The sequence below is a fragment of the Bombina bombina genome, chromosome 6 (genome assembly GCF_027579735.1).
Source record: "Bombina bombina isolate aBomBom1 chromosome 6, aBomBom1.pri, whole genome shotgun sequence".
NCBI classification, from domain to species: Eukaryota; Metazoa; Chordata; class Amphibia; order Anura; family Bombinatoridae; genus Bombina; species Bombina bombina.
The window spans coordinates 813,802,493-813,828,130 of record NC_069504.1 but is presented as its reverse complement, the minus strand read 5'-3'; the positions used below and the strand labels follow the sequence as shown (position 1 = coordinate 813,828,130).

The following is a 25,638-nucleotide window of genomic DNA, read 5'->3' as shown; positions in this document are numbered from 1 at the left end:
ACCGTCCCCCTTTTCTTTTACGTTTCAGTGTAACTCAACTCTCTCTCTAACATCTTAATCTTTTCTCATCTGGTTCCTCTGTTCTTTCCTAGTCTCCCTATTTTCGCTAAACTTTCTCCTCAGTTAAGTTTCTTATCTCCACTCACCTCCCTCCTGACTGTAAACAATAGAAGAGACCGGTCCTGAGCAGTCATTGAGGTACAATGCAAACACTGAAATGCGGTATAGGACATACGGAGTAAATTCACCTAAAGAGAAGAGAGAAACAGATTTAAGGTTTTGGGGATAGGGTAATATTTATATCACCAAAGTATTTTTTTAAATGTACTGTATCTGCTGAGGATACTAATTTGTATTGGGACAAAATTAGGTTTACATTAATTTATGTTTTAAAGGGATATTCAGCTCATTTTTATATATGCATGCAAAATGAATCACTATATTGCAGAATATATAATACAAAAATAAGCATTTTAAACTATCATTTTGTTAGCAATTATTTTATGTGTTATAGTCCAGGAGCGCACCCCTTGCTGTCTATCTTATCTCCTTTGCTGTGGCTATAAATTAGATCCTGCACGTATCAAGCAATTCTTAATTCTATGGAATTCAGCAAAGTGAAATAAAACTATAATATTCTGTTTTAAATTACAGGAAAAGTAGGCATAATATATTTCAAAAGTTTATTGCAAAGTTTTTTTTTTCACTGTGCATTATCAAATCTTTTATGGGAATTCACTTTTAAATGGACACGAAACCCACATTTTTTTTTCTTTCTTGATTCAGACAGAGAGGCCTATTTAACAAATGTCTGTCGGACCTGATCCGACAGTGCGGATCAGGTCTGACAGACATCGCTGAATGCGGAGAGCAATACGCTCTCCATATTCAGCATTGCACCAGCAGCTCTTGTGAGCTGCTGGTGCAACGCTGCCCCCTGCAGACTCGCGGCCAATCAGCCGCCAGCAGGGGGTGTCAATCAACCCGATTGTACTCGATCGGGTTGAATTGCGGCAATCCCTGTCCGCATCATCAGAGCAGGCGGACAGGGTTATGGAGCAGTGGTCTTTGCGACCGCTGCTTCATAACTGCGGTTTCTGGCAAACCTGCAGGCTCGCCAGAAACACGGGCCCTCAAGCTCCATTCGGAGCTTGATAGATAGGCCCCATAGTGTGCAATTTTAAACACCTTTCCAATTCACTTCTATTAACTAATGTGCTTTATTCTCTTGGTATTTTGTTGACAATCATGCCTAGGTAGGAGCAGCAATGCACCACTGGGAACTGACTGCAGATGGTGGCTACTCATATATGCCTGTTTTCATTGGCTCATCTGATGTGTTCAGCTAGCTCCCAGAAGTACATTGCTGCTCCTTCAACTAGGAGAATGTGGCAAATTTGATGATAGAAGTAAATCGAAAAGTTATTTAAGAGTATGTATATCTGAATCATGAAAGGAAAATGTTGGGTTTCATATCCCTTTAAGTTGAAAGTCTCTTTAATTAGTTCCCTAGATAAAAATAGAAGACAAAAGGCAGATGACAAAATAATGAAAAATGAAGGAGAGCAAATGAGAACAGCACAGTTTATTTTATTATATAGTATATCATCTCTCCTAATATTTCCAAGAGGCTTTTCAGGACAATGAGGTGAGAGGACCACCAGTGATTGGTAGACAGATCCGCAACCGGAGGGCGGGGCTACAGGTATACCGTGGGGGATATAGGTTTGTCATGGGAGGGGGTGGGGAGTGCCATATGGACCAGTCGTAGAAATTAGGACATTTGCCCTGACTGGTGAGGTTGCTGGAAGGATAGCCATATGTATTTTACTTTTTACTTGTTGTTGGTGTATTTACTAGATCCAAGTATACCACAGACTAGGATCACACACCAGGTTCTATAGTGCAAGCTTTTTAATTGATAGAATAAGCCACTTTATCACAGAGGAGATTCACAGCATGTTTGTTATACCCATCAAACTACAAAAGTGGTGCACTCAAGTGGTGGACTGGACCAAGGTGGTAATTGTCCCACGGGGCGCTCTTGGAGATGGAATCAGGGCCAGCCCATTTTTTTATAAGTATGCTGTACATATCTTTAAGCATGTGTGTATAAACATGCATACATAAATATAGTATGTAGCGTTTATTTGTAGCTGTAGATATATGTTCACCATGCCCTCTGCTCCTACACTGCCTGACGACAGATCTATGCCTGACTAGCCCAGTGTCTATACACCCACAGAAGCCCTGATTACTATAACTGTAGGTTGCCATGCATGAGTGCTGTAAAAGTAGCTACATAATAACCAATGATCCACTGCCAATTTCTTTTTATTTATATCAAATATAGCATTTAAAAAAGGGGTGGTTTATACAACTGAGACATTTAGTTGTACTTGCCCCCTGAGCCAAAAGTTGCCAGTCCTCCCCTCATAATCGTACTTACTAACATATATTTCTTTTTAGTTACAGTTATGCTACTGGTAACAGGAGAGTGCATAATATTACTAGGCATGTTATACAAAAGGTTATTTCTCTAAAAAATTAGGTCAGCTTTGCAAAATGTCAGAAATAAAACAGTTATATATAAAATAATGTCTCAAAATTAAAAATAAGAATAGTAAAACTGATGGAAATTACAAATAAAACCTGGAAACCTGCTATTAATGAGGTATCCTTACCAATTTTATGTTTCTGGGTGTTGAGCTATAGGTGTAGATGGTATTCAGTGTGTTGCACAGTTTAATATTTCAAGAGACAGTGGTTAAATACAAAGAATACAACGACAAGCAAATGAATATCAGACATCTATGCATTAAGCTTAGACCCCAAAAAATAGAAGTCAATGTATAAAACTCAAAGCTTCCAAAATCAAAGCAAAACAAAGGCAACACCCCCACATTACTATGACCCTTTATAATCCACTTGTGAATATGGTTTGAAAGTTTATGTAACAATATAAATTAATGTTTAATAGCAAACAATATATATTTTTTATTTTAACAAACAGCAAAATAGATCAAAATTATACATTTCAGAATGTGAAAATTCACTAGTGTTTAGACTGAAGATAAATAAAGCAAAAAGTACTCATGGGATCACCGGATAAATTAAAAAAGTGTTTATTCCATTCCCCTCCAAGCAAACAACAGCAACAATGATTGCAACTGTGGAATATCAGGAACAAGTTAAACATCATCTTTAATAAAATTAGAATTTAAAAATAACTGCCTTTCTCAAGAACAGAATAAAAATTAGAATGAAAATATTTTTATTCTGCTGAAACGCATAAAGCTTTTTTTTTCAAATTTTAATTTCCTTTAAGGGACAGTCTAGGGACAGCCAGATAGTGCTAGTTCAAGTGACCATATAGATTTCTTGTGCTCACTCCAATGGAGAATGATAATGGTTAAACACGGACCAGCACTGATTTTAAAAAGCACTGAGATAAGAGGCAGTCTGCGGGGACTTAGATACAGTTAATCACAGAGGTAACATTTTTTACAATAACAGTTTTCAAGCAGATTGTCCCTTTAAAGCAGATGTTTAACTTGTTCCTGATATTTCACACTGCAATTCTTGTTGCTCTTGTTTGCTGGACGGGGAACGGAATAAACACTTTTCTACATATTGATAATCTGTAACAATGCCTTGTACCATATTCATACTAGGGATGGGCGAATGTTTCTAAAAATTCGAAATTTAAAACAAATTTTGATACATTCCTTTGTTCGAATCGAATTTCGAATGTTTATATAACATTCTATTTTCTAATTTTCATTTTCTAATTTTTCAAAAAAAATTGAAAATATTCGTTCGAATAATAGAATGTTTAGCTATGTATTCATTCAATTTCGAAATGTGACATTCGAATTCGAATGTGACATTCAAATTTGAAGTAGTATTTCTAGTCTACAACTGTGTTCAATAAATGTAATATTCGAATTTGAATGCTACATTCGAATTTGAATGTCAAATTCAAATTCGAAATAGTATTTCTAGTCTAATACTGTATTTTAAATGTAATATTCAAATGTAACATTTGAATTAGAATGTCACATTCGAATTTGAATGTCACATTCAAATTCAAAATAGTATTTCTAGTCTAATACTGTGTTTTTTAAATGTAATATTCGAATATGACATTCGAATTGGAAATGTTATTTTTAGTTTACAACTATGTTTAATAAATGTAACATTCAAATTCGAATGCTACATTCGAATTCGAATGTAAAATTCAAATTCAAAATAGTATTTCTAGCCTAATACTGTGTTTTTTTAAATGTAATATTCTAATTTGAATGTGACATTCGAATTCGAAATGGTATTTCTAGTCTAATACTGTGATTTATAAATGTAATATTCGAATTCGAATGTGACATTCGAATTCAAAATAGTATTTCTAGTCTAAAATTGTGTTTTATAAATGTAATATTCGATTTCGAATGTGACATTCGAATGTCACATTTGAATGTCACATTCGAAAACTGTAAATAACATTCTAAAATAGAATTTTTAAGAATATTCATTCTATTATGTAAATCGAATTTTTACAATAACATTTGTTCTAACATTCGAATTCGAAAATAAACACATTCGCCCATCCCTAATTCATACCCCATAATAATCTTGCACTGTATGTCATTGCTTAAACTACAATTGGTGTGTCTATCACTTTAGGAAACATATAAAGGTTAAAAAGTTATGGGATTTGTATTAGATATTTTAAGAGATAGAAAAATAGTGTTAAAATGATAGTAGTTACACAACATAAACGCTCAATTTCAAACAGACCACTCACCTGGCAATGTTATGTTGTTCAACAGGTCTTCATTTTCCGTTGGACTGTATAATAAACCCTGCAATAGATTATTTGGAAACAGAAAACTCAAATGTATAATTTGTCTATTGCAATCTATTATATATTTATTCATGTATACATATCATTCTGTCTGTGGTGTTAATAAAGTTGAGTCTTGTTTTACATAAAATTAAAGGGACAGTCTACACCAGAACTGTTATTGTTTAAAAAAATAGATAATCCCTTTATTACCCATTCCCCAGTTTTGTATAACCAACACTGTTATATTAATATACTTTTTTCCTCTGTGATTAACTTGCATCTAAGCCTCTGCAGACTGCACCCTTATTTAAGTTATTTTGACAGACTTGAATTTTAGCCAGTCAGTACAGACTCCTAGGTAACTTCACAAGCATGATCACAATGTTATCTGAATGGCACACATGAACTAACGCCCTAAAGCATTCAGATAAGAGGCGGCCTTCAATGGCTAAGAAATTAGCATAAGAGCCTCCTAGGTTTAGCTTTCAACTAAGAACACCAAGAGAACAAAGCAAAATTGATGATAAAAGTACAGTGGAAAGTTGTTTAAACTTACATGTCCTATCTGAATCATGAAAGTTTATTTTTTTACTAGACTGTCCCTTTAAAGTTTACTTCCTGTAAAAATATGGTATTACAACCAATGTGGAATTGTATTTACATGACAGATTCTATACAAATTAAAATACATACTTCAGGTAGAGGGATTCTTGTCCAGTTTAGCCCTCTGTTTCCATCTTTTGTTACTTCTGTCCACTCCACAAGGTACGAGGAAGGTGTTTGAAAGTGCAGGGGTACAGTCAATGATAGAGTGATACCTCCTGCATTGTTACCCCATGCCCTTATATCCAGAGGAAGAGGTAGGTCTGTGGTGAAAGAGTAAAACAAGTCAAAGGGACATTAAAGTATTTGTTTATGTTTTGCAGTATGTATCAGCAATTCAAATCTACAAACAAAATAAAGGTTCTAAAATCATTTAAGGGAGAGAAAGGTCAGAATTGAAATGTGCATGGTTACATTACAGTTTTAAATAGAAACATCTTTGCAATTTACTAGAAGCATTTTTGTTAATGGAAGTATACGTTATTACTGCTTCAGCGGCATACGCACATATGCTATATATGATAAGAGCACCAGGATTCCAACACCATGTCTGCTCAGAGAGCTGATGAGATTTGCGTCAGTGAAGACTTAATTTTTGTCATAAAAGCTACTGACTCACTGAGAAGGTGTGGTGATTGAATGCTGGTTAACGGGACACTCACAGTATACTGTATGCTTCTGAGAAACAGTAATAACTTTTGCTTGAAACATTTTTGCTAACGGAAGTATATGACAAAAATGCTTCTATTTAAAATTGAAATACACCCATGCACATTTCAAGTTTGACCTTTCTATCCCTTTAACCTGTTTAATGTAGACAACGAGCCATTCTCGTTATACGCATTGCAGACTGTTTGCGCATGACGAGCTATTCTCATCATGCAGGGGGTTGCAGATCAGTAGTTTCCTTCGGCAATACCCCGCACAACATGGATCGTTGGTGACAGTGATCACCTTGCAAAAAATATGCTACTCTGGCAATAGGGGACCTCTAGTTTTTATTACAACCCCCAAAGGCCTGTATGGACTCTTTCATTTAAATTCCCTTGATAAAAAAGATATACTTTTTGTTTTTTAAGATTTGATGTTATATATATATATATATATATATATATATATACATACACACACACACATACATATATATAAACAAAGGAAAAGAGGGTTGATGCACAAGCTTTAAGTTAATGTATAGTGTGTATCCAATGTACTATACAAAAAGCCCCACGATTCCTTTAAAAGCTGTACAGTGTTCATTATATATATTCTAAATATTCTAGGCCAGCTGGAAAAAAAAAGATTTATATAATGTGTGCATGGGTCACTCACTGAAATATGACTTATACAATAGTATTTAAATGTAACAAAGTTTAAAATCTGCTTGACAGACAGATCCGCATGGTGAGGGCAGAAGGCCTTCATATAGTAAGGGAGCACTGATTACTGACAGACTGGCAGCCAGAAACAAAGATGACAGGGAACAGTGGGAGTAACAAATATGACAGGGAACAGTTGTTTGGGGGAATCAGGGAAGTGGGAGGGATCCCTACACTACAGAAAATAAATATAAATAAACATTAAAACAACAACCCTAAACTGCATACTGGCAGACTTGCTGTTGGTACCTAAATTGGTGCTGACCACTGGGAGGGGGAAGAGAGCTGTTTGGCAGGGATCAGAAAGGTGGGAGGATAATTCCTACACAACAGCAAAAATTACCCTTAACAGCTTTGGAATTTCAGAAAGTAAGGTTGCCATTTGATGCTTTCTAATTACCAAAAATCTGAGGAAGCGTTTTTTGCGAAATGCGTGTCAGGGGTCCTCTGGGAGAAACTCTGTCTCTCCCAATTTTTAACTGCTTACCCATGTTGTAAAAGATATTTAAAAAAACTTATTTCTTATATTTACCTGCCCAGCAGTATATTTATAACAGTAATAATAACTATAATTAGCCCTCGGATTGTAAGGGCTTAGCTTATATTTATCTTAATACTGCTGGCTTTGATATTTTCATCAATACAAACCATAATCAATATGGAAGGTTAATGATATGACTGGGTTCAAGTGTTTTTCATTTCAGCTTATGCTATTGTATGTGTGGATAAACTTCAAACAATTTTGTTAATAAACTTTATAGTAAGAATTAATTAATTTATAATTTAATTTTTTGCTTTGATTGTTTTTTGGGCTAAGTCATAATTTGATACACAGATCAGAGCTATCTATTTACAATTGTATATCCTATTACAATTGCTTTGTTAGTTCAATACTTTTGGTTGCCTACTCTAAATATATATATTGTTTTGGGGGTCAATTTTGAAAATGTGGGCAGTTCTGCTATACCAAAACAGAGTTAACCCACTGCATAATTTTAGATGTAGCTGCAGATAAATACCCTAAAATGATTAAAAATAATAATAACAAATATATACATGTCTGATCTTAGCTGAATCTGAATTTTTTGTACTAATCAGAAAATGAATGCACTAATTTAGTATTACAGGTACAAACTGCTTGGGACCAGAAAAGGTATGGATTTCAGAATAGTCTGGGTTTTGGAATATTTTCATCTTTACAATGGGACAGTTTGGAGATGAGTTGGAACCAATTGTAAACAACAATATTTTGTCATTTAGGTAATATTTACATGTCATAGTACAGCTTATACATGTAATATAAAGGTATTTTAATATTATTTTTAATACTTTTGTATACATAGTACCATCAGAAAGATAGTACAGTACTGTAATCAGAAAGCTAATAGTTATTGCTTTAAATTAATATATACCGCATTTTCATTTTTGAACACAAAAAAACAAAACAAAACAAAGACACAGGCTGAGAAGATTGTGACTTTCAGGCGGGAAAAAATTATAACATTCTTGATTATTTTTTTTAAATATTAATTAAAAAGTTTGGATTTCACAATAACTTTAGATTTTGACATTCTGGATTTGGGGATTTGTATATAACCCAACACGAGTAGTGTAAATACCAAGTTAAATAAATGGTCAATTACCTGGAGGTTTCAAAATTATGAAAAATATTCTTGTGCTTTACATATACATGTCTGAGTTTCCCAATTCTTGGGGCAAGCACTCATGATTAAGGGTCACTTATACAGGTAACAAAAAACATTAGTAGTTACATGAGCAATGCAGTGTCACACAGGTGCTTGGTCCAAGTCCCTCTGAGTTCTCAGCTCTGAGACACACGTCCTTGGAGTTGGCAGGCAGCCGAATATCACAACACTGCCTGTTTTCAGACTCAGTATTGTTCTGGTTCATGTCAAGATATTTCACCTGGTAATGTCGGATATGTCCTCTAGCAAAGTGTGGATCCAAGGGCTGCAATTAAGCAAGCAATGTTTTATAAAAAAAAAAAAAACATAAGGAAAGAAAACAGGTAATACTAACTCACAGCAATTCCCAAATTTAAAGGGACATTTAAATGCTGGATACAACTACAGTTGCACAGTTACTACTCAACATGCTAGCTTTTTTTATCCTGTACTTGTGTTAAAGCCTCTTAATTAACCCATTGCAGAAGCCAGTGTCAGGATCCCATAAGTTCTGTTTGTGCCAAAATGCAAACTGCATGGCAGGGACATTGTATTCACTATTCCCTGCCTGGGACTGAACCGAGAGACTCCAGGTTCAGAGCCTGACCTGCTCCGTTTGTGCTATAAGAGGATGTTTACTTGCAGGGGTGTGTGGAAGAATATTATCATCAGCATGTGTGTCTCCCAGTTCCACCCTCTCTGGATGCTAGCCAATCAGGGAAGTGATCTCTGACTATATAGAGAGCAGCCTAGGCCTTTACTCCTTGTTCTGGCATTGGAGTCTATCCTGTGCCCAGAGGCAGAACGTTTCTACACTTTCTGCAATGAGATTTTGTTTTAGTGAAAAATGTTCTGAAGGTCTTTTAGAAATAAATTTAAATTGTAAATTATGCATTTACACTAAAGCACCAGCTCAATTGCAGTGTGTTGATTAACTGGAGAACAAAGCAATTTTTAAAGATTTATAATATAATGCAGCAAATGTTTTTAATTAAAAATTGGCTGCAGACAAAAAAATTAATACATTTTAAAATGTCACTTGAATGAGTATTTCCTTTTTCTCTTGGTCTAACATCACCATGAGAAAACATCACAAGTCAAAGCTTTGCAGACTGGAAAAGGCTAGGGGGCGGGGTTGACAAAAAACCCTTAGAGCCAGTCAACAATAAATAAAAACGTACACATTGCAGCCAGAGCACAGCTCTGTTTGAAGAGAACAGCCTGATGTGAAGCAGCACTGCAAAGTGAAAGCACTAATAGTTCCTGCATGTGTCCTGTTCTCTCTTTTATTTTCTGCTATGACATCTCAGATCACAGCAGGTTCTGCCTTGGGGTTCATGTGTTTGTGTTCCTGGCTCCTGTTTGTTCTCTGGCTGTTACCTTGTCTGCGTTTTGTACTACTTGCTGCCTGCCCTTGAATCTTGAACTGTTCTGACCTTGTATCTGCATTTGGCACAGTTAGTACCTTTGCTTGGACTTTCTCTGTTGCAGTTTCCCAGCTCCAGTACCTTATTGCCTGCTGTGCCTATTTGTCCTGTCTCCAGCACTGCCCCTGTCTGCTGCTGCTTGCAGCCTGTATAATCCGTTTCAGGAGATTACTTGATATTTGCCTTTTTAACTTTCTACTATTAAATAAGACTGTTGTGTGTATTTGAGTCTCCAGTCTATTTCTATGCAATCTCTCCAGCTTCCCGCTCTCCATGCCATTTGGCTCCATCCCTACTAGAGAGGCCCTAACCCTGACAACCGGTTGGTAAACTTCTCCATCTTTATACTGTGGGATGCCATCTTGTAACACGTATTGTTGCATTCTGTGCCAGAAGCAGTGCGCTTTCACATATAAGAGATGTTACTGGGTTTTTGACAGCTGTTTCTTGCACAATAGAAAGCAGAAGATTTACATATTTGCATTTTTTTACACAGTTTAAAAGTTGCATAACAAATATAAAAAAAGCCCTCAGGAATAATAAAGAGACATGCAGCCACTGCAACAACATACAGTTCCCGTTCTGAATTGTGTACTCTAAACTAAAGAACACAATAAGGCTTGTCAAGAAGAAAACATCAATGATCTGTGACTGCACACTGCTTTTTCTACAGTGTGGGAGTATACTTAAAGGGACATAATACTCATATGCTAAATCACTTAAAAGTGATGCAGCATAAGTGTAAAAAGCTGACATGAAAATATCACCTGAGAATATCTATGTAAAAAAGGAAGATATTTTACCTCACAATTTCCTCAGCTCACCAGAGTAAGTGCTGTGCAAAAAGTTATACTTCAGTTACTGACCAGCTGCAGGTAAAAAAAAAAAGGAAGAAATGAACAGCAGCCAATCAGCATCAGCAGTGCTGAGGTCATAAACTCTTTTACTGTGATCTCATGAGATTTCACTTAACTCTTATGAGATTTTATAGTAAACTTCCTTAAACTGAATAGGGAAATAACATGAGTGTGTTTATGTTGCACGCTCCCTTGCAGCTCCCAGGACAGACATACTGATTTGCTGCTTAAGGTCCTTTACATTGGGTTGTGAATACTTAGGACATTTTGAGGTAAAAATCTTTCTTTTTTATATAGAGATGTTCAAGTGATATTTTCTAGTCAGCTTTTTACAGCTATGCTGCATCACTTTCAAGTATTTCAACATTTAGGTATCATGCCCCTTTAAACTCCAAAAGCATAAATTATGCTTACCTGATAATTTCATTTCCATCTGTGGAAGGAGAGTTCACTGCTTAATTCATTAGTTGTGGAAATCAAGAACCTGGCCACCAGGAGGAGGCAAAGACACCCCAGCCAAAGGCCCAAACACCTCCCTCACTCCCCTCATCCCCCAGTCATTCTGCCGAGGGAACAAGGAACAGTAGGAGAAATATCAGGGTATAAATGGTGCCAGAAGAAATATACTAAATTTAGGTCCGCCCACCGAAGAAACGGACGGGAGCAGTGGACTCTCCTCCCACAGATGGAAATGAAATTATCAGTTAAGCATAATTTATGTTTTCCATCTTAATGGGAGGAGAGTCCACTGCTTCATTCATTACTTGTAGGAATAAATACCCAAGCTCTAGAGGACACTGAATGAAAAAAAATGTGAGGGCAATAGGAGGCGGACCCTAAACTGAGGGCATCACAGCCTGCAAAACCTTTCTCCCAAAAGCTGCTTCCTGCCAAAGCAAAAACATCAAACTTTGCAAAAGTATGTAAGGAAGACAAAGTAACCGCCTTACAAATCTGCTCCATAGAAGCTTCATTCTTAAAGGCCCAAGAAGAGGCCACAGCCCTAGTTGAGTAAGCCGTAATCCTCTGAGGAGGCTTATGTCCCACTGTCTCATAGTCCAAACGGATAATGCTCCTCAACCAAAAAGACAGTAAAGTGGAATAGGCCCTCTGTCCCCTGCACTTCCCTGAATACACCACAAATAAAGACAAAGTCTGTCTCTAGTTCTTCGTGGCCTGAAGATAAAACTTCAATGCCCGAACCACATCCAAGTTATGAAGTAACATCTCCTGAGATGAAGAAGGGTTAGGACACAAGGAAGGAACTACTATTTCCTGATTTATATTATGAGACGACACAACCTTGGGGAGGAACTACAAACCAGTGCGAAGAAAAGCCTTATCAGCGTGAAAAACCAAGTAAGGTGGTGTCATGAACCAAGCCTCCAAACTAAAAAGAAAAAGAAAAGGTCTGGGAGGCATTCTGCTAAGAAGGGCTGCGTGGGGATTTGAACCTGTGGCTCTGTGGTTGCTATTTCTGTTTGCTTACATGTTGAGCCACAGCCAGTTCTAGCAATAGCATGGATCTTAAAAAGATCTGATAAATAACTATTTGCCTTACTTGTTATTACACCTGTGCAACACACAGGTGTTCTCAATTCTGGAATTAATCAGAACCAACCCTGTGCAAAACCTCCCTATTTAAGGATGGCTTTTAGTCTGCATTTGTGTCTTCACATTGGATCTGTATTGTCAAGTCAGAACCTGTTTCCTGTACTTCTTTGGAGAAAGATTTCACCTTTGCACCTGTTTACAAGGTATAACCAGGAGAAAGACTTTACCTTTAAAACTGTTACCAGTTCACAAGTTTGTTTCCTGCCTTGTGCAATTCCTGCACTCAGCTATAGCCAGGAGAAAGACTTTACCTTTAAACCTGTTACCAGTTCACAAGTTTGTATCCTGCCTTGTGCAATTCCTGCACTCAGCTATAACCAGGAGAAAGACTTTACCTTTAAACCTGTCACCAGTTCACAAGTTTGTTTCCTGCCTTGTGCAATTCCTGCACTCAGCTATAACCAGGAGAAAGACTTTACCTTTAAACCTGTTACCAGTTCACAAGTTTGTTTCCTGCCTTGTGCAATTCCTGCACTCAGCTATAACCAGGAGAAAGACTTTACCTTTAAACCTGTTACCCGTTCACAAGTTTGTTTCCTGCCTTGTGAAATTCCTGCACTCAGCTATAACCAGGAGAAAGACTTTACCTTTACACCTGTTACCAGTTAACAAGTCTGTTTCCTGCCTTGTGCAATTCCTGCACTCAGCAATTACCAGGAGAAAGACTTTACCTTTAAACCTGCTACCTGTTTACAAGTTGTTTTCTGCATTGTGCAAATCTTACATTTCAGTTATTACCAGGAGAAAGACTTTCCTTTTTGAATCTGCATCTCTGCTTACTAGTTTTGTTTATTTTCACTCCTGCTGTATGTGATCTTAACATACCTGAGTAGCATATTTAAATATTCTGCAAGTATTAGCTTAAACAAAGTATTTTGTTGTTTAAATAAATTTGTTATCATTTTTAATCAGTATGGCTTCTACTAATCTTCCTTTAAAGCAACTGTTCCAGACAATGAGGCTCTCACATGATATCCTGAGACAAAACATGACAGGTGGATCACAGTGCAGAGCCGCTAACTCAGAGACTCTGCGGACCGATGCGATAGCTAGAAGGAATAGAACCTTCCAGGAAAGAATTTTAATGTCAAGCGAATGCATAGGATCAAATGGAGCCCTCTGCAAAATCTTAAGAACCAAGTTTAAGCTCCAAGGAGGAGCCGAACTTCTAAAGAAAGGTCTGATCCTCACCAGAGCCTGAACAAAGGACTGAATATCAGGAAGCTCTGCAAGCTTCTTGTGTAGCAGCACAGATAAAGCCAAAATCTGTCACTTTAAGGAACTGGCAGCAAGACCTTTATCCAGTTCATCCTGGAGAAAAGCCAGAATCTTGGGTACCCTAACCTTGTGCCAGGGATATCCACGTTCCTCACACCAGGATAAGTAGGTCCTCCACACCTTATGATAGATGCGACGAGTGACCGGTTTCCTGACCTGGATGAGAGTATCGATCACTCTCTCAGAAAAACCTTTCTTGGCCAAGACTAGGCATTCAATCTCCACGCAGTCAGCCTCAGAGAATCGAGATTTTGGTATAGAAAGGGACCCTGAACCAGCAGATCCCTGCGACAGGGTAACCTCGAAGGAGGAGACTATGACATCCCCACCAGATCCGCGAACCACGTCCTCTGCGGCCACAACGGAGCAATCAGAATGGTTGATGCTTGCTCCTGTTTGATGCGGGCCACCACTCGAGGAAGGAGTGGCAACGGTGGAAAAATGTAAATTAGGTTGCACTCCCAAGGCACTGCTTTGGCATCTATCAGCTCTTCCTGGGGGGTCCCTGGACTGTAACCCATATCTGGGTAGCTTGAAGTTGAGTCTGGACGCCATGAGGTCTATCCCCGGGTCCCCCATCTGTTGCAGATCTCCGCAAACACCTCGGGATGGAGAGACCATTCCCCCGGATTAAACGATTGTCTGCTGAGAAAATCCGCTTCCCAGTTGTCCACACCCGGAATGTGGATCGCTGAGAGCTAGGGAGTTCCTTGTTCCCCCCTGATGGTTTATGAAAGCCCCCGAGGTAATGTTGTCTGACTGGAGTCTGATGAATCGAGATGACCCCAGGTGGGGCCAAGCCTTCAGACTATTTATTGGTAGATTCAACTCCTTTCAAGTCCACCTGCCCTGTGCCCTTCTGGCACCCCAAAGAGCACCCCATCCTGATAGTCTTGCGTCCATGGTCACAATCTCCCAGGATGGTCTCAAGAAGGATGTCCCCTAAGACAGCTATCCCGGACGGATCCACCAAGAAAGGGATTCCCTCACCCAGTTGTCCAGAGAAATTTGTTGGGATAGATCTTAGTGATCGCCGTTCCACTGTCTCAACATGCATAACTGAAGAGGTCTGAGATGGAACCTGGGGAATGGAATGACATCTATGCTGGATATGTACTTGAAATGCAAGAAGAATTGCAAGAAAGAAAGCAGATTGCCCAACTCTATCAATATATATGTAAAAAAGAAAAATTCATTCAATTTGGCACATTCATACTAAATAACTTTATTTGAAAAAACCTTTTTTTGCCAATAAATCAGGGTCCAGCCGGACTTCTGCACACTCACAAACAAACACTGATAAAAGTAGCTTTAACTCAGTACTATAGATTCTTAACATTCTTGGTAGTAATATGAGAGAAAACAATGTCTGATACAATGTACTCAGATGGTATTATTAACTGCCCCTCTTATAAGGTTTGGCCATTGAATACTGTATCAAGTGAATGCATGATTAAAGTAGGTAGGCAGATTCTAAGATTTGCACTTAGTAAAGATAATTGTGCTATCACTTGTAATCACAGACACTAATATATTTTAACAAATTTCAGAAATAAGACAATCACTCAACAATAATAGTGTGAGTGGAAACACAATGTAAAATGCTTGATTACAGATGCTGTTATATATGTGTCAGCTCCAAGTTAAATTTTTATTTAAGCCAAGAAATCTGCTGCAACCCTCATTAACATAGTTGCAATAGCGATAGCAAAGCTAAATAAGATACATATCTTGTGTTTGTAAATACTGGCTGGGCTATAACATGGATTGTAACATTCAGGTATCTTAGAGTAAACGAAGGGTAAAAATAGCCTTCCCACACCTGTTCTATGTTTAACCAAAATGATATCTGTTATAGCTAAGCGGGTAATAGCGTCTTAAATATAGCGAATATTTCTAGCGCTGGATAATAACTATTAACGTAGACGAAAGGTCCCCACTTAGGGGCACTCTCACAAGGTCATAGCACCTCCTCTCTTTTTTTTTCTTTTTTTTTTAATTATTTTTTTTATTGAGGTCATAAAGAGCAAAACAAGTTACAAACAAGAATCACCAGTAGACATAAATAGCATAGCGATAAGATAGACATTCTGAATTATTAAACATACTGAAGACATAGATCGATATAAACTCTGAGTTTCCATTATGAAAGCCCCTGATAACATAGGACTAGCCAGTGGGAAGAATGATCTTGAATAAAATAAACTAGAATGCCTGTTGGATTCCTGTGTAAGAGAAAAACAACAAGCTCAAAATAACCTCTATTTTGTATTAAATAAGGAGTAACATTGAGCCCCACAATGCAGAAGAAAATATATATTAGTTTATCTGTTTGACACAGAAAAAAAAGAATTTGGGCAAAGGGGGGGTGAGCTGTATAATATTTGGGGAAGGGAAATGCAGCGGGCAAGAGCCACTCTAAATGGGGGATGGGGAAAGGAGGAGGGGGCGGAGCCAGTCAGCACACCAGACTAATGAACGCTCCTAGGCTTCTCAACTTGGGAGTGCAAAACTATTACAGGTTTAACCTTAGATAATAAAAGGTATAATGCAAGATATTAAAGTTAAATTTATAAATTAGCAATGACTAGAAATTAATATAAGGATTTCAAGTATTGCCAGTGAGAGGTGACATAAGAACAAAGTTAAAATGAGACCACATGTACAAAACACATATATATAGTGAGCTCAAAAGTAAATTGAACCCAAACTCGGCCATGAAACTAGTAAATAGCCACTGTAAATATGTAGCATGGTTAGCTGGTAAGGAAAAGTGGGTGAGCTGTTTGTAGTCTAGAAGGATTTTAGCTAGCTGTACAGTTCTACAAGGGATAAATACACAGGTGACCCCTAATGCCACGTAAATGTAAGCTTACACAACACAAGTGAAAACATAAAATATCTAATAATAATTAGGGTGGATTGTAGTAAGTTTAAGCATTAACACACAATAGAACTAGGAGCTAATATAACAGCAATCATAGTGACAAACTTAACTTATGCATTGTAAGTCTCATGAGAAATATATAGGAATGCTGAAAACATATTTGCGCATTACATGAGATAAGTTGCAATGATGAGTGGCAGAGCTAGCATGCTCAAACTACATATAACTGTGCTAAAACGCCATGCATCTCATTCCTATATTGTAAACTTTTATATACAATTCTATTATGAGAGGCTTCATAGTGTTAACTTCAACTATATAAAAAAGGTACAGGGAATCATGACTTCAAGCTAAGATACATGAGATCTGAACTTAAAATTCTGCCATCAGAGATAACTTTCCACTAAAAGCTTAATGACTCAATATGAAAGGGTGTTCAGTCTAAACAGGGACAGACAGATTATGTAGCATCCGAGTCTCAGTTAGTCCCAATAGCTAGACATAGTAGAGAGGCAAGCAAAGGGTATATAAATAAATATAAATGCCAATGTGGGAGGATAACAGAATTTCAGCAAATATAAAAGGAACTAGAGGAAGCGTATAAGAGAGATAACATGAGCACTCAGCGATATTAAAGAATAGAATAGACATCATTTTCTGCTAGGCATTAGAACTCAAAAGGGCTATCAGTCTGTACCCGCTTCATCAGCAGACCTGAATAAAACTTGAGGGGTGAATGCAGTTAGGGTCTGCGTGTACCCTGCTATAGGTAGACGGTCAGTGAAGGAGTCCGAGGGTTGTGAATAGTGGATCTTTAACCTATATCCCAAACGGAACAGTCATTTGTCCGCAGACCCCTTCCCCTGATCTGTCCGGGACCTTACAGTAAGAGTGTTTACCCGATTCCAGCTCGGGCATCAGGACATCCCTCTCTGAAGCGGTATACAAGCCTTTTAGGGAACACAGGCAGGACATGTCGTTTGGAAGGAGGCTCCAACCGGGTCACGGTCACTGGTATCTCGCTAGGCGGTACCTCCGGGTCTGAGGTTCTGGCCAAGACAAACTCCATGTTAGCGTAAGGAGCGATAGTAGCAACTTTCAGCTTATGGATCTGAGTTGTTTCTTTCCATAGTCTCCGTGTCTCCTCCATCTGCATTACGCGATGCTGTTCATCAGGAAACTGTGGAGCGCAGTCTCGTTCACACATCCGTACCTGCAACTCAGGACTGGGAATCTGGATTGCTGCGATGCATAATTCCTCTGTCTCCCGATATGAAGTCATTTTCGGAGGTAGTGGATATAGCTCGCAGGAACCCAGAACCTCCTCTATTACCATCGGCAGTGGCTCAGGCAATTGCGGGTCCATAGCAGCTCGCAGCTCTCTAGAGAGCACTTGCCGGTGTTTGTCCAGCAAGAGCCCCAGCTGGTGAAGTTCAAATACTATCTGTCTCTCCATAGTGTAGCTTACAGAGAGATTAAAAGGGAGAAGGTGTATCTTAGCGTAAAAGGATAAGACTTAGGTGTCTCCAAGATGGCGACTCACTCCATGCGGTAGTCTCAGCAAACAGAAAAGTTGATTGCGTTGCCAGCTATTCTGCTTTGTTGTCCCATATTATGTGTCCTCTTGCTTTATGCCATGTTACTGGTTAACTATTGAGATAGAGATAATCCTAATATACTAGGAATATAAGGCTTTTGTAGTCATACATCAGGAGCTCTGATATGGCACGTCTTTAAGTATAGGCTGCTGGCTCCGCCCCCCCCCTCCTCTCTTTTAAAATTGCTTGCTCAGTACCTAAATCTGATATTAAACTTGAATGCATCTGCAGTCAGCATAAAAGTAATACAAGTCCCCGTTATAGAAGGGACTTTTTTTTAGCTCAGTGTGTGTGTGCTGTGATATGCTTTAGCAGTGGGGATCTTCCGTCTACGTTAATAGTTAATATCCAATGTTGGCTGTATTTACAGCGCTAGAAATATTCGCTATATTTAAGACGCTATTACCCGCTTAGCTACAACAGATATCATTTTGGTTAAACATAGAACAGGTGTGGGCAGGCTATTTTTAGCCTTCGTTTAATCATTTACTCTAAGATACCTGAATGTTACAATCCATGTTATATCCCAGCCACTATTTACAAGATATGTATTTTATTTAGCATTGCTATCGCTATTGCAACTATGTTAATGAGGGCTGCAGAAGATTTCTTGTCTTAAAAATACTATTAAAAACAGGGGCACTTTCATTCATCAAAGTTTACAAAGCAGCCATTTTGTTTAATAAATTACCTTTTTTTCTTTTTACAGCTAGAGCAGCTTCCCCCACCTAGAGATCCTCTATTCACACGTCAGCAATGACTAATCCTGCTTCCTCCAATCACAGCTTTCCCCTCAGGGTAGTCATTGCCTGAGGCCATGCTGTGATTAGAGGAAGCAGGATTAGTCATTGCTGACGTGTGAATAGGGGATCTCTAGGTGGGGGAAGCTGCTCTAGCTGTGAAAAGAAAAAAAAGTAATTTTTTTAACAAAACGGCTGCTTTGTAAACTTTGATGAATGAAAGTGCCCCTGTTTTTAATAGTATTTTTAAAAAACGGGCTTTCATTCACCAAAGTATACCTTCACTTTAAATAAAAAATTAACTTGGAGCTGACACATATATAACAGTAACAGCATCTGTAATTAAGCATTTTACATTGTGTTTCCACTCACACTATTATTGTTGAGTGATTGTCTTATTTCTGATATTTGTTAAAATATATTAGTGTCTGTGATAACAAGTGATAGCTCAATTATCTTTACTAAGTGCAAATCTTAGAATCTGCCTACCTACTTTAATCATGCATTCACTTGATACGGTATTCAATGGAATTCTTCTTTACTAATCTATGCTGGATACCATGAGCCCAATCACCTCCATACACTTGGCCACAGATGTCCTTGAGGAGGTCTGAAGGGCAAGACAGTTGGATGCAATCTTGGAACGTCTCTGATCTGTCAAAAATATCTTCATGGATATGGAATCTATTATCATACCCAAAAATTCCAGCCTGTTGCTGGGGACCATAGATCTATTTACTTCATCAATCTTCCATCCATGGGATCGAAGGAGAAGAAGAAGAGCCCTCGAGTGATCCTCCGGGAGACTGTAGGACAGAGCATGGACCAGTATATCGTCCAGATAAGGAGCCACCGCAACACCTCTGGCTCTTGCAACCGCAAGCAGTGCTCCCAGAACCTTCGTAAAGAATCTTGGGGCAGTCGCCAAACCGAATGGTAGGGCCACAAACTGGTAGTGTTGGTCCAGAAATGCGAATCTTAGGAACTTGAAGTGGTCCTTGTGGATTGGTACGTGAAGGTAAGCATCCTTCAGGTCTATTGTTGTCATAAATTGTCCCTCTTGAACTGAGGGCAGAATCAATCTGATCGTCTCCATTTTGAACGATGGGACTGACAGAAACTTGTTTAGGCACTTTAAGTCCAGAAATGGACGAAACGTGCCCTCCTTCTTTGGGACCAAGAAAATGTTTGAATAATACCCCAGACCTCTTTCTGCTAGAGGGACTTGGGTGATAACTCAGAGAGAGGAGAGATCCCTTACACAACTTAGGAATGTGTCTCTCTTCTCTGGTCTTGAAGATAGATATGACAGGAGGAATCTGCCTCTGGGCGGATGAGTCTTGAATCCTACTATCCTGTAGCCCTGGGCTATGACCTCCAGAACCCAAGGGTCCTGAACGTCTCTTATCTAGGCCTCCATAAAAAGAGATAGTCTGCCCCCTATGCGATCCAGAGATGGATCGGTGGCCGCCCCTTCATGATGATTTTGTCTCAACGGGCTTCTTACTCTGCTTGGTCTTGTTCCAAGAGTGAGCTGGTTTACAAGATCCCTTGGACTGCTCGGTTTTTACGGCAGGCTGCTGGCGTTGAGACTTGTCCAAACGAAGGGACCAAAAGTAGAACCCTTAGGCTTATTTTTCTTATCCTGCGGTAAGAAAGCACCATTGCCCCCCGTGACCGTGGATATAATAGAGTCCAAACCAGGACCAAATAGAACCTTTCCATGAAATGGGAGGCAAAGTAATCTTGACATGGAAGTCATGTCCGCAGACCACAACTTTAAACACAGACCCCTACGGGCCAGAACAGAAAAACCTAAAGTCTTGGCATTCAGGCGAATAATCTGCATATTTGCATCACATATGAACGACTGAGCTACCCTTAAGGCCTTAATTCATTCCTGCATCTCCTCGAGGGGAGTCTCCACCTTGACCATAGCTGACAGAGCGTTACACCAATAGGTAGGAGTTCCAGCCACTGCAGCGACTGCCGCTGCTGGTTGAAAAACGAACCAGTGAGTTGGAACATCTTTCTTAACATGGACTCCAGCTTTTTGTCCATGGGCTCCTTGAATGAAGAGCTATCCTTGTGCGGGATAGTTGTCCGCTTAGTGAGAGTGGAAATAGCATGATCCACCTTAGGAATGGCCCCCCATAGCTCGAGCTGCGAGTCCAGAACGGGGAACAGCTTTTTAAAAGAAGAAGAAGGGGGAAATGATAAGCCAAGTTTCTCCCATTCATTCTTAATAATATAAGCTATTTTAATGGGAACCGGGAAGATCTGTAATACCACCCTGTCCTCATAAACCCTATCTAGTTTAGGGATCGAAGGTTCCTCTGGCATTTTTGGCTCTGGAACCTCAAACGTAGCTAGAACTTCTTTTAGCAGGAAGCGCAAATGCTCCATCTTAAATTTAAAATCTGGCTCCTCCGAAGACAGAGGCCTAGATGTCGCTGATTCCGACCCAGAAAGAGCGTCCTCTGAAGAGTCAGAGTCGTCTTCATCAGAGGATAATCTGTCAGAGACATCCAGTGAAGTCGATGACCCCTGGGATGGATAGCTATGATTCACCTTTCGCTTGCGCTTAGTAGGGCGTGGTAAGGCATTGAAGGCCACAGACACTGCAACGCAATCTGTAACTGCTCAGCAAAATCTGGTGGCCAAAAGGCCCCTCCCGTGGGAGGATTAGGATTGGCCTGGGGAGCTGCATGTGTTAACAGAGATGAATGTAGGGAATGCACCTCGCGGGACGGAGAACCCTCAGAGGTAGACGGCTCTGTTGTACTAAATACCTTGTTCTTTTTAGATATTGCAATCTTATCAAAGCATGTGGAACAGAGTTGAGCAGGTGGATCACCCGAACCTCCTCACAATAGATACAGTTATTAGGTTTAATTAAAGAGGGAGTACCCTCTAACATATCAGAGTCCTCCATCGCTTGCACCTTTATTACGGACTAGATATAAATTAAATGGTACCTTTATATCCCAATGGCCGGGGCACTCACCACCTCCTATGACCCGGACAACAGAGAAAACGCTTTGTCTCCTGCAAACACCGGTCAAGAAAGAGGAAGTTGAAGAGGCCACATCCAGTCACATGGAGTGCCATGCAGTAACCGCCCCTGCACTAAAGAGAAAACACGGCAAAAAATGATGCTGCGCCGATATCTCAAAAAACCTAACTGTTTACCATTGACAGAGCCTCATCTTACACATGTCGCAGCATAAACCCAATAAACAGTAGACAACATTGTGCATAAATCCCCCCCTGTTCAATAACCTCCATTCCTGGGGTATTAACCCTTGATTCTATACAGATAAAAGGATGTATATAATGAAACGATCTTACCAGAACCTACGCCATGGAACAGGAACACAGCCTTTCAAGTGTGAAAGAGGTTAGTAGTGACGCTCCTGACATGGACTTGAGAGCAGAAAGCAGGCAGTGAAACTCGGCAACGCTGATTGCTTATGGAGCTGTTAATCTGAGTCAGGATGGTTTTGCAGAAAGACTCTCCCTGCATCTCCGGACTTTAACTTTCACCCATGCTCTCACTTAGAGGCTGACAGAACTACTTAAAACTCCAGTCCCATTCCGAAGAGTACTACCCTCCATAAGAGACTAATCCAAATCTTCCGACAGTTCTCTGCCAACCTCATGTGATGAAAAGCAAAGAATGACTGGGGGATGAGGGGAGTGGGGAAGGTGTTTGTGCCTTTGGCGGGGGTGTCTTTTCCTTCTTCTGGTGGCTAGGTTCTTGATTCCCACAAGTAATGAATGAAGCAGTGGACTCTCCTCCCATTAAGATGGAAATGGTGGCACCCAGTGTGAAGATGCAGAGCTTCACTAACCAGCACTTGTAAAGGGTCAAAATAAGAGAATGACTTTGAGGAAAGCTGCAAACACAAGAGGAAAAATAGTAACATGGTGAGTAGTAACCATTGTATAATATTTCTACCAAGCAGTTTAATGTCCCTTTAAATAGCATTATCTGCTAGCTTTCACACTGCACATAATTATCAAGTAGAGTTCCTGGCGTAGATAACACTGGTCTTACAGTTGTCAATAAATATTTATTTATGGCACTGATGTAAACAGCAGAATTGCCTCACGGCTGTATATGGAAAACATCACAGTGTCTTGTCAACAAACAGAAACTAAGCTTTTTACCCTTATCTCACCATTGACAATATAATATCAACTGACTAGGCTCATTGCCTTTTGACTACATACTGTACTTCACTCTTCCTATCAATTATCTTTCCTGATCGTGTAACTTCCTTTACAAATAATTGCGAAAATATATTCATTTGTCTGAAATCTACCAGTTTCATTCATTTCCCTGCATATTTCTGCTCACCTTCCAATAAATAAACAGAAATGATCCATTTTCAACACTTCTCCACACATCAAGTGTACCCCAGGGTGCTGTAAGAAGGGGAGAAGAGATTATGAGGGAGGTGAATTCTAGAGTAGAGAAGGAAATAGAGGAGGGTGTACAAGAAATAAGCACATGCGAATGTGAAGGAGAAGCACATATGGGTACTATCAGAGAAGGAGCATAGCATGGGAAAATGGAAAGTTCATGTGATTTTTTGGAAGAGGAGTGTGCATACGATGTCTACATAAGAGCTACAAATTGTGCTGCAATTTGTGGGGTTGCTCCGATTTTTAAGCTTTGTGCCGTGCCCCTTCTTCTTTTTATTTTTTCCCTATTTATGCCCTCAAATAGTTGTAGCAAAACATTTTGCTATACACTCTCTGCCCAGGAACATTCAACCCACCATGGGACTTCCTAGACCTTCTCTGGCACAGAATACTCTGCTTCTAAACTTCCCAGACTCCACCCCCGAGGCTCCTGGTTACTAAAATCAGTTTTAGTAATTATGTAATTATACAGCTAATCACACATCACATATATTAAGGGAGTCAACTGTTTAGGAGACAGCACTGCAAGTGAGTTTGTTATACTACATTTAATGGGACAGTGCGCTGTGAAATACTCCCTTTTAATGGGTTCCCAATGACCCATTTTACCTGCTGGATTGTATTAAAGTTCTGTTGTAATGGCCACAGAAAACTTATGTAAATAACCTCCCAATGGATGGTGAGAGAGAGCACAAGCCTAGCCCGTTTTAAAGGGTTTTCCTGCTTCAGTTTAAATGCAATGACTCTTATTAATAAATAATGCAGCGATCCCTCTTCCCTTCATTCCTTCTATAAGTTAAGAGACCTTTACAAATCGCTTCTATTGTCGGTACTGATTACCTTATTTATTGCTGGCTCCTTTCCAATGTAAAAACTTTACTCACCTGATTAGTTAGTAAGATGCTGTAATATAATTGTAAATCTTACACAGGATGTTTTTTTTCTGCAAAGCTATGTATACTATCTCATATATATATATCTTGTCACCTGATCAATTATTAAGATGCTATAATATAACTATATACTTACACAGGGTGTTACAGTATTTCTGCAAAGCTATGTATACTATATAATACATCTTAATCTGTATTATTAAAAAAAAAATCAAAATAAAATAAAAAATATAAAGCAGAGCTGTTTTAATATTTTAAAATGCCACTCCACTTGTGATAATTATTATGCATTGTACAGTACTATACGCAGTTATGTTTTCTTTCACATAAGTGGAACCCAAAGACAAACTAGTACTGTATATTGCCATAGTTACCAACTCCAAAATCCAGGGACACTTTGCTGCAGAGCAGTCAAGTAAGCAGCTAACTGGAGTATTGACCACGGCAACTGAATCCCTACACCTGCTGGTCCAGCATCACCTAAAACACGTCCAATATTACCCCGGCACCAAACCTTTGCACAAATAAAACCAGGTCTCAGATCCTCTGGGACTCATGTGACATAGCCCACACAACTTTTGTTTTCTTCTTAAAGGGACATGCAACCCCAAAAAAATTATTTTATGATTTAGATAGAGTGAAATTTTAAACAACTTTTCAATTTATCTGTATTATCAATTTGCTCCATTCTCGTTATCCATTGTTGACGGGTAGGAATGCATTACTAGGAGCCAGCAGAACACATTGTTTGAGATAATGACAAGAGAAGTATGTGCAGTCACTTATCAGCTGCTAGCTCCCAGTAGTGCATTTCTGCTCCTAGGCTTAACTAAGCATGTTTTTCAACAAAGGCTACCAAAAGTACAAAGCAAATTACATAATATAAGTAATTTGGAAAGTTATTAAAAATTGTATGCTCTACTTGAATCATGAAAGATTAACCCCTTTGATGCACAGGACGAGCCCTTCTCACTACAGGCCGGGAATAATTGGTGGCCTAGTGGACGGCACTCCCATACTTCATATGAGTGCTGGTGACATCACCACGAATGCACTAGGTGAGGTCACAAAGATAGATGAACCAGGATACATACACCAGTAGCTGCAAGGGAGCAGGATCAGCTACAAACCTCCAAGGCCACTCATTCGAAAGAGAATTGTCTGCTCTAGCTTGTATGGTAAGTAAAAAAAAAACACGTGGATTTGCTTGGGGTTATTACAGTATATGCACAATTATTTCCTTCAGGGCTCAATATATATTGTAACGGTACCAACCGGATACCAAGGGTTAACACCAGGGAACAATGTCCTGCATAGGGAATCAGCAATTCACAACCCAGCCAGTTTTCAGGTTTAAACAGAATGAATTTTATTAAGGCTCATATGCCCAGTATTTATGCAGG

At 39.0% G+C, this 25,638-nt stretch overlaps 1 protein-coding gene across 3 annotated transcripts in view; it reads right to left on the bottom strand.

Annotated features, from left to right (window-relative positions):
* The window catches only part of IL27RA (interleukin 27 receptor subunit alpha), a 258,748-nt gene that overhangs the window by 20,994 nt on the left and 212,116 nt on the right, over positions 1–25,638 (bottom strand). For all 3 annotated transcript variants that reach the window (XM_053718171.1, XM_053718173.1, XM_053718172.1), the window contains 5 exons: positions 23,275–23,342; positions 8,598–8,796; positions 5,540–5,712; positions 4,805–4,862; positions 147–248 (listed from right to left, as the gene is read on the bottom strand). In XM_053718171.1, coding sequence (XP_053574146.1) covers positions 147–248; positions 4,805–4,862; positions 5,540–5,712; positions 8,598–8,796; positions 23,275–23,342 — 600 coding nt within the window. The remainder of the gene's footprint in view (positions 1–146; positions 249–4,804; positions 4,863–5,539; positions 5,713–8,597; positions 8,797–23,274; positions 23,343–25,638) is intronic.